A 9,969-nucleotide genomic window follows, 5' to 3' on the forward strand; every position below is an offset into this window, starting at 1 on the left:
GCAGACACAGACAACACAAGACTGTTTTCATCTGTCCCCAATCTGCCAGAAATGCATGCCTTCAGTAAATGCAGCAAATACTGCTAGTTCCATGGAGTACATGTTGCAACTGTTTGTTTCAACAAAAATTCATGATCAAAGTATCACATATATCCAATATGCATCCAAACTCTGAGGTAAATATTTGCAACATGGGAAACATACTCTATACTGCAGGATAAACACATGAACACTACATCATTGGCCTGGCCACCACCACTTCCTCGGAGGCGGTGGTGGTGTGAGGATTTCAAGCATGGTCTCCTTCTCCCTTGGAGTCAGCGGAACCCCTCGGACAAGGTTCAGAGCCATAATGTGAACATTTGTCCTTTGCCTGTGCTTTTGGTAAGCCCAGATGCCAGCTGCTATACCACCCACAATGACCTGTACAGAATGTACTCAAATCAGGTGAACAAACGCTTCGTCTCAGATTCAGATGGGCAGATTTCTTAGGTATCTGGGGATTTGATAAGCCACTAGCTCAATTAGCATGTCTCAGAGTACCACAACCCATCAAAAAAATTAATGCCAGACACATGGAAACATGTACGAAATGCTAGATCTCAATTAGGGCTTACAGGTGAAAGCCATATCCCAGCAGTCTGAAGATCAAACTTAGGGGCATATAAAACCGTCTCTCCATACTCATCCTCTAGTTTCTTGTAGATCTCTTTATCACTCTTTCCTGCTTTTATTTCATCACGAATGAGCTGCAAAATGCAATATCATTACTGCCTGACAGAAAAAATAAATTGTTTAATGTACAAAAAAGCACTACGCTGTTAAATTAACATTACTACTGAATGTTGTTTTTTCCTGGTTAACATACATGTCAACAGTAAGTTCCTGATTGTGCAACCAAATATATAAAATATAGCAGAGGAATCAAAAGAAGCACATAAAGCTTAACATCTTGGAGACTAGCATGGTAACATTAAATTTCCAACTATCAAACCAAATTGTCAAAGCTTCAGTTATCAAAAAACCTTCAAAACGTGAGATGTTTTATATGCCAAGAATTGACAGGCCCATCACGTATAAAAGAATACACATCATCTTGAGATATTTCTTTTGTGGAATGATTACCACTGAGAATGTGAGATGTTTGTTATCATGATCTTCAATTTCCTAAAAATCATAAAATTTAAGCATGCTTCTGAAAGCAGTAAATTTATAAGGAAAATATTTTTTAAAAACAAATGATTGCACGAAAATAGATTCCATTTTACAAAATCAGGAGTTTCATAACTACATTACTTCACTTTGCAACAAGTCTTACCTGCCCTATGTCCATAATTGTACAGTTGGTGCACCAAAACACAGAAACAAACACATGACAATGTCCACACATCTGACGAATTAAGTTATAGAATGACTAAAAACAGCCCAGTTAAAGCACAGTTCTTTAACTACCAGCAGGAAATGTTAACTCAGTTATTCAAGGGAAGATGCACCAAGCAATACAGCTGCCTTGAGATACATCCAATAAAGTGGAAGCTACTACATTTCCATTTTCAGTATCCAAGATGTAAGTCTTAACTTTGCTTCAGATAAATAGTTGAAGTTGCAAGGAAACATCAGAAAGGAACACATAACAATATGAGCAAATTCTGATTTATTCAGTTAGAGAATGACCAAAAACTACAGTTAACATGAGTTTTGTAATGACCAATAGGCGAGGTAACTCATTTATTCAAGGGTAAAAGGATGAACCTTTCTAAGGAGAATAGCGACATCAGCTTGTGAATCTTCAATCGATTGGCTACCACACTCAGTACAACGAACATTGTGGCTTATATTTCTTGCACGGTTTTCAATGATTTGCCTCTGCTTGACATCTTCCTCGGCTGCCATAGCAAAATCCAACTTACTCGATTCGTGTTACAACAATTAACTAGCAATGGATTGAGCCTGAGAGAGAAAAAAAAAGGGCAAACAGGTTAAGTCATAGCTTGTGCCATTACACTATGATATGAGAAGAGTTACACAGGAACAAATTGCATCGACTTTTGTTCAAACAGAACATTAAACCAAAGCATCGATCAGTATAAACCAAACCACCAACCTCATAAATGACTAATCAAGTCTAAGAAAATATTGAGAGCTCAACCAAGTTCTGACACAAGAAAAGATAGAGCCATCAATTTGGAAAGGGAGAATTGACATGCTTTCTCTTCATTGACACCAGTTATTTTCCCAAATCTTTCCTTCTGATCCAACCAAAACATGGCCTCAATTATTTACAAATTTTAAGGTTCAAATTGGAGGTCTGAAAAGGGAACATGGAGCTTTGAACCTTTTCATTGGAAATTCTGTAGACTATCAGCACCGAGTATGCACTCTGAACCGAAAAGTTTAGAAAACTTTCAGCTGAGTGTTCGAACTATCAACATCAGATTCGAACTACTGGCATTTTCTTAAATTGAACTGCAACTTCTGAAAACTCGCAAATACTAAATAGAAAGGAAAAAATAACACCTTGCAGTTCTAGATGGGGGAGGGTATTTAGAAGGGAAATCAATGGGTGGAGGTAATCGTCAGCGATGGCACAGGATATCAGTTCAGCAAGAGCAAGAGAGGGGAGGCTGAGGTTTAGGGGCCGGCACGCTCAAGAGGAGGCATGGGTTTACTGCCACTGCCTCCTTGGGGTTACTCTGCTTGCACCGCCCCTCGCGGTGAACAACAGTGAAACACTCACAATTCGTCCTACACTGCAAAGTATAAACTTGAAATCATGAACCTGTGTTTCACATATCAAACTAGGACAACAAGTGATTACCTACGCACATGTACTTCCGGATTGCTATAAAGTGGTTCTAGTGGTTGTTCCCACTTGTATAGCAGCCACCGGCTGATTTTACCCCTAAAAAAAGAAAGAAGAAAAGAAAAGGGAACGATGAAGCTTACCGCCGACGCCGGAGTAGGAGCCCATGCAGAGCGGCGCCGCCGGGTCAGGGGTTTCGGGGTTTGGGTTCCGGGGACTGCTCTCTTCCCCGGACCTAGAAACCGTGATGGAAGGGAAGTCCGGCGGTGGGCTGCGGGCGGGACGGCGAGGCGGCGCGCCGCCGGCCGTCGGTGGGCCAGGTCGGCGGGGGCGTCATGTCGACGAGGATCAGCGGAGGGCGGAAATGGAACGGCGCGGGGGGGGGGGGGGGGGGCGCTGTCGAGCGGGAAGGTGTGGGAGAGAGGAGGAAGATGACCACTAGTAGCAATCGGTGAATCCCCGGCTGGAAGCTACTCCCAAATTGGCAACGGTACAATCGATCGAATCTCAGCTGAAAGCTCCTCCCAAATTGGGGGATCAACTCACCTGGCACGGACGCGCGCTGGCACCTTGCGGACTACGCGCCGCCCTCTGAGGATGCGGCCGGATGGTAGCACGCTCGTCGGTGTCCCACTCCTGCGCCTGAGCCACTCCTGTCCACTGAACCGCCGTTCGTCGAGAGAGCGGCGGCGCCCCGTCAAGCTGCGGGAGAGCGGTGCGAGGTCGGCTTTAGGCTTGGGCCTGGTGGGCCGGAAATGCAGACCACTTTGAGTGTAAAATTCAGCCTAATGTAACAATTGGATCACGACCCATTTGCAGTTGCGAATCCACCACCCGATCTCCGGTTCTCTCGCGTTCTCTTTTTTTCTTTTCTTTTTTCTTTTTCTTTTTTGCTTTTTGTCCGTTAGCAACCATTGAGAAGAGTTTTAGACAAGGGAGTGGCGCTGGCGGCACGGATGCTAGGATTTCCTCCTGATCGCCACCCAAGACCGGCCGGGGTGCAAGAACAAGAAGATCGAAGGCATCGACGTTCTTCAATTACTATAGTTTCATTTTTTGAGCAGGTTTGGTCTTCTTTTTCAAGTGACTAGTAGTTGGTCTGGCATAGGCATGTTCTCTTACGATGCGGTGGTAATGTTCCATTTTGTTCATTTTTCGGCTCTTTCCTTTCACAAATGGAATCTAGGTTAGTTCACATCGCTACCAAGAACAACACGTATTGTCACTTGCATGTATAAGAGATCAGCACATGAGGTAATAATTAATCTATTTCCATTCCACCAGCTTGCTACTTAGTTTGCCCCCTCTACGATCTAGTCGTTGCCGAGACGATCTTATCATCGCATCAATTTTCACTGAACCAAACACAGGGATTAGAAGACATGAACAATTCCACTCTATTCAACTTCATTGGTGAAACACAATACAGGAATGTGCTCGTCTGTGCACATGCATGTACGGATGCACCTATGTGCTAAATACTTGCTCGTGTTATCGTCATATAAGTTAATTTGAATGGAGAAAAAAATGCAACTAATAGTAACTCCAGCAGACCCTCTAAACAAGATCTCATCTTAAATTAAGAGGATGGAATAAAAAAACCACACTCCAGCAGACCCTCTGCTAAAACCCCTATTTTGGTGAGGTCTCCAAATCTCTTCCTCCACCTTCTGTTCCTGGAGGGTCTTTAGGAGCCCCCTATCCACTGACATATGGGTCACAACCATTGGATTAAAATAAGAGAGTAAGATTTAGAAACTACTGCTGGAGTTGAGGTTAAAAAATTAGCTCTCCAAAAATAGAGCGAGCCCTTACTTAAGAAGTAGTAGAAGGTCTGATTTGAGGGCTTAGAGAGAGATAAGAGTAGGTTTAGTGAATCAGAAACAATTCTATTTTATAGAAAAATTGAACTATAAATTTCAACTAAAAATTGCTATTTCTTTTCTTATGGAACATACATATCAATATGCCTGGGTAATCCCTCTTCTCCCACTTCCAATTATTATGTCAACGGAATTTGGACTTTTTCTTATTCCGATAGTGAAAAAAATACTGGATCCTTCCACTTAGATGAAAAGGAATTTTTCCCATAGAGCCATGGAATCCCCGAGTCGTTGTGGCTGTACTGCAAGAATACAAAAACTCGCTATTCTTTCAGTTTATTTTCCATAATAAGATTATGGAGGAGAGATGTCCGAGCGGTTCAAGGCGTAGCATTGGAACTGCTACGTAGACTTTTGTTTATCGAGGGTTTGAATCCCTCTCTTTCCGTTTCTCTTAATTCATCAATGTTAGAAATCACAAATGTTATCAAATTAAATAACAATTTATTCCAGCAATAATACCTTTATTTAATAGAAATTCTCTATAGCAAATTAATGTGGTACGTAAAATACACATAGAGGAAATAACAAAAAAGAAAAAAAGGATCCTAGGGTTAATCTATTTCTGCTAGGTGAACGGGAAAATACGAATTAAGAGCCTTAGGTCAATTTAGTTCGGGGAAAGGGGAAGGGGAAAAATTTCTATGAACCTTTCTTTTTTTCGTTAAGTTCAAGTCTGGCGAGAGTAAAATTCTATGGAGCCCTTTAAGCTACTCGGATACAACTCCTGCTTTGTGGCCTACACACAAGAATTGCTTTTCTAAGAAGGCAAGCCCCTCTCTCCCATCGCTGAGGAGGGAGAGAGTGAGACAGGACTAGTCGACTACAGCTCTAGTGGCGAATTCTCGCCGGAACGTCACGTCTCCATGGCCTCCATCCACGAGCATGGCGACGATGATGAACCAGGGAGATAGTACGACAATGAACTACTCGCGGATGTCTCCGCCGATGAGTGCACGGCAGACGCCCCTCAAGACGAAGATGAGAAGCACAGCAGGATCTGAAGGGTGAAAAACGCCAAACGTGCTAAACGCAGGCGGAACGCAGAAGCTCGCGCATGGAACCCACCTCACCATAGAAACCTTAACGATGCTTTCACCGTAGCTGATGATCGCGAGTACAACACTCCGATTGGGAACATCGCTAAAACAGCCTTGCTAATCCAGCGGCTACACCAAAACCCGGAGATCGAGAGGTTGCTGCAGCTAACGCAGCGCGTTATCGTCCAACTGGACCAGCGGGACCCCATGCCATCAGTGCAGCGCAGCCGCTCAAGAACTGAACGCCACGTGAGCACTGTCCCCTAGGCTAGTAGTACCCCAGGAGGTAGACCCAACCCTCGAAGGGACGACAACCACCAGTGCAACCAGACAACCAGAACGCTTAGCAGTCCGGACGCGGCCACGTCAACAAGAAGTACAACAGCCTCCACGACCGTGAGGCAATCAATAGATCGTGAGACCTCAGGCTGGGGGCATTCTGCGGGAGGCCAAGACCACCGTAGGGACTTCCATGATATGCCCACAACGTCGGAACATCATCAACGCAAGATGCCGGGAGCGCAGCGAGAGACTTCACGACATTGACGACAGTGATCGCTTTCCAGCTTTCACCTGCAACATTACCTCCCGCGACTACTCGAGGGAGTTCAAGTCAGTCGGCATCATCAAGTACGATGGCAAGAAAAACCCACGATAGTGGATTCACTGTTATTCCACCGCCATTGAAGTGTCAGGCGGCTCCAACACCACCAAGGTCATCTACTTCCTGATGGCATTGGAGTTTGCACCGCTCACCTAGCTCAAAAGCCTCAGGCCAGACTCCATGAACTCCTAGGAGGATTTGAAGAAAGTCTTCATCGACAACTTTTAGGGCTCCATGCTCCAAGCAGGTACTCGTCACGACTTGTCATAGGTTAAGCAGGAGGAGAACGAGACCCTGAGGTCCTACACCAGGTGTTTCTTCAAGATGCGCGCCACTATCGCCAACATCACCGATGAGGATGTCATCCACTGCTTCCAGAACGGCCTCACCATGAAGCACGTCTTTCGCGACGTCGGATGCAACCGCCCCAAGACTGCCATGGAGATTTGCGACATGATGCAGTGATGTGCTGACCAGGAGGACGAGGAGAACGAGTGTTTCCCCAAGCACAACAACGACAACCGCTCCGACAAAGGCCAGCAGAACTACTCAGGATCCTCTCAAAAGCGCAAGCTAGACGACCTAGTCTCCGCTGTTGAGTGCAACCCGCATGGCAAGAGGTCGGGGACCTATCAGGACCAGTTCGAGAAGATCCTGCACAAGCAATGCCCGATGCACCCAAAGTCCAAGCATACCCTCTTCCAGTGCATCAGCCTCCGCAAGTCCCTCAACACACCTCTTCCCGACTATGATGAAAAGGGGAAGGACAAGGAGGATGAGGAGGGAGACAAGTCGGGGGCGCAAGGTTTCCAACACCCGGCAAACATCGTCAACATCATCTTCGGCGGCAACGGCGGCTTCCCCACCAAACGTGCGCAAAAACTTACTCTGCGCGAGATCCTGTCTGTCGGGCCAGCCTTATAGCGGCCCTTGAGATACAGCGAGGTCCTGATCTCTTTCTCCAGAGAGGATCAGTGGACCAGCTTCACCGAGCTAGAAAAATTCTCGCTCGTTTTGGATCCTATGCTGTCGGGCTCACAGCTTACCCCTGTACTCATCGACGGTGGGAGCGGCCTCAACCTGCTCTTCGCGAGTACACTGAAGATGATGGGGCTTGACATCTCCAAGATGCTCACCCTAGCAAAGCTCCGTTCCACGATATCATCCTTGGGAACGCGGCTACATTGATCGGCTCGGTGACCCTTCCAATTACCTTTGGGACGAAGGAAAAATATCGCATGGAGTGTATCAAGTTTGAGGTGGCGAACTTCGAGTCATCATATCATGCCATCCTCAGCAGGCCTGCCTTGGCCAAGTTTATGGCTGTGCCCCACTACGTCTACCTGCTTCTCAAGATGTCAGGCAAGATAGGGGTGCTCACCTTTCGCGGCGACATAAAGAAGTTGTACGACTGTGACAAAGAGGCAATTGAGTATGCCTCGATTACTCGTGTGCCAGAACCTTCAGCTGAAGTCTTTGTGGCCGCACAGCAGCTCTCCCAGTCAGAAATGGCAATTCCAACTAAGAAGTTGAGCCAGTCCACGGTGAAGCCTAACACCAGCGACATCAGCATGAAGACCATCCAACTGCAGGAGGGCGACTAGTCCAAGATAGCTCTGATCAGCATCGGGTTGGACGACAAATAGGAAACCACACTTGTCAGCTTCCTTCAGGCTATCCGAGATATATTTGCATGGAAACCAGTGGATATGTCAGGGGTGCCCAAGGAGTTGATCGAGCATTGCCTAAAATTTGACCCAAAGGCTACATTGAAGAAGCAATGGGTCAGTTCTCCCAGACAAGAGGGAAGCCATCAAGAAGGAGTTAGCAAAATTACTCATAGCTAGTTTTATCAAAGAAGTATACCACCTAGAGTGGCTAGCTAATCCTGTACTTATTTTGAAAAAGAAGAATAATAAATGGAGAATGTGTGTTCACTATACTGATCTCAACAGACACTGACCAAGGATCCCTTCGCACTCCCACGCATCGACCAAGTCATCAACTCTATAGCCAGCTGCGTCCTGCTCTCTTTCCTTAATTGCTACTCGGGCTGCCATCAGATTGCCCTCAAGGAAGAAGACTAGATCAAGACAGCGTTCATCACCCCGTTTAGAGCATATGGCTACAGGACTATGTCCTTCAGGTTGAAGAACATAGGGGAAACATACGAGCGAGCCATCCAGCTATACCTCGCTGACCAACTATACTACAATGTTGAAGCTTACGTGGATGACGTGGTCGTCAAGACCAGAAACCATGATGAGTTTATCTCCAACCTCAAGGAAACCTTCAACAGCCTACACAGATTCCGGTGGAAGCTCAACCTGACTAAGTGCATCTTTGGTGTACCACAAGGGAAACTACTCGGTTTCATCATTAATCACTGAGGAATTGGAGCCAACCTGAAAACGATCACCGCCATCACAGATATGGGAGCTCGCAGACAATCAAGGACGTCCTTAAGCTCACAGGGTGCATGGCGGCTCTTAATAGATTCATCTCACGACTTGGAAAATGGGGACTACCCTTCTTCAAGCTTCTGAAGCGGCAAGACAAATTCCAGTGGACAGAGGAGGCGAAACAAGCGCTGCAAGACCTAAAGCATCACCTTCAGTTGCCCCCCATTCTCATGGCTCCATTACCGTGCGAGAATGTGCTTCTCTACATTATCGCGATGACTCACGTCATCAGCACGGCCATCGTGGTGGAGCGCTCCAAGGAAGGTTATGCCTTTGGTGTGCAACAGTTAGTGTATTTCATCAGCAAAGTCTTTTCTGAATCTAAGGTTCATTACCCGTCAATTCAGAAACTTCTCTATGCTATACTCATCACATCCAGGAAGCTTCGCCACTGCTTCAACGAGTACAAAATCTCAGCTATCCCTGATTTCCCATTGGCAGATGTACTCCACAATCGGGATGCCACTGGTCGTATCTCCAAGTGGGCAATGGAACTGGGGGGCTCTCAGCATCAACTTCAAGCCTCGCACCGCCATCAAGTCACAAGCACTAGTCGATTTCATGGCAGAGTGGCGAGAAAATCAAGTCGCAGCTCCAGCCAACATGCTAGAGCATTGGGTCATGTACTTCGATGGTTCTCTCAAGCTTGGAGGCCGCAGCGCAGGAGTTCTCTTCATCTCACCAAAAGGCGAACAACTTAAATACGTATTCCAGATACTATTTAAGGTCTCCAACTACAAAGCCGAGTATGAGGCATTACTTCATAGGCTGCGCCTAGCAGTCTCCCTTAGCATCAAGCGACTACTTGTCTACAGCGACTCCGTGCTGGTAGTCCAACAAGTCAACAAGGAGTGGGACATCAACAAAGACACCATGGACGACTATGTCGTAGAGATACACAAGCTGGAGGCAAGTTCTCAGGCCTGGAAATTCTCCACGTGATCCAGGACAACAATGTGGGCACTGATGTGCTCGCAAAGATAGGTTCCGATCGAGCAAACATCCTATCAGGAGTATTTGTTCATGAACTACACCACCCATCCATCAAGATACCAGATCAAAGCACTATCGCTTCGAACCCTTCTAAGCCCGACCGAGAGGTCATGATGATCGAGGTCGACTGGCATGAAACTTTTATCAACTTCATCAAAGACCACAAACTACCCCCTGGCGTTGA

At 46.2% G+C, this 9,969-nt stretch overlaps 2 protein-coding genes across 3 annotated transcripts; one reads left to right on the top strand and one right to left on the bottom strand.

The window, feature by feature from the left end:
* Positions 1-43: 43 nt before the first annotated feature.
* Positions 44-3,506, bottom strand: LOC112890985 (cytochrome c-type biogenesis CcmH-like mitochondrial protein). Of its 2 annotated transcripts, none has more exons than XM_025957880.1 (4): positions 3,350-3,506; positions 1,753-1,950; positions 618-749; positions 44-423 (listed from the first exon to the last, which is right to left on the bottom strand). In XM_025957880.1, the coding sequence occupies exons 2-4, from the start codon at positions 1,891-1,893 to the stop codon at positions 238-240; spliced, it is 459 nt and encodes a 152-aa protein (XP_025813665.1). In that variant the 5' UTR covers positions 1,894-1,950; positions 3,350-3,506; the 3' UTR covers positions 44-237. The 2 variants fall into 2 exon arrangements, with proteins under 2 accessions (XP_025813665.1, XP_025813673.1); XM_025957888.1 differs by lacking the exon at positions 3,350-3,506 and adding an exon at positions 2,947-3,186.
* A 4,062-nt stretch (positions 3,507-7,568) lies between these two features.
* On the top strand, positions 7,569-7,934 carry LOC112895527. Its single transcript, XM_025963484.1, has one exon. It carries the CDS (start codon positions 7,569-7,571, stop codon positions 7,932-7,934), a length of 366 nt encoding a protein of 121 aa, XP_025819269.1.
* Positions 7,935-9,969: the final 2,035 nt, after the last annotated feature.

The sequence above is a fragment of the Panicum hallii genome, chromosome 1 (assembly GCF_002211085.1).
Source record: "Panicum hallii strain FIL2 chromosome 1, PHallii_v3.1, whole genome shotgun sequence".
NCBI lineage: Eukaryota > Viridiplantae > Streptophyta > Magnoliopsida > Poales > Poaceae > Panicum > Panicum hallii.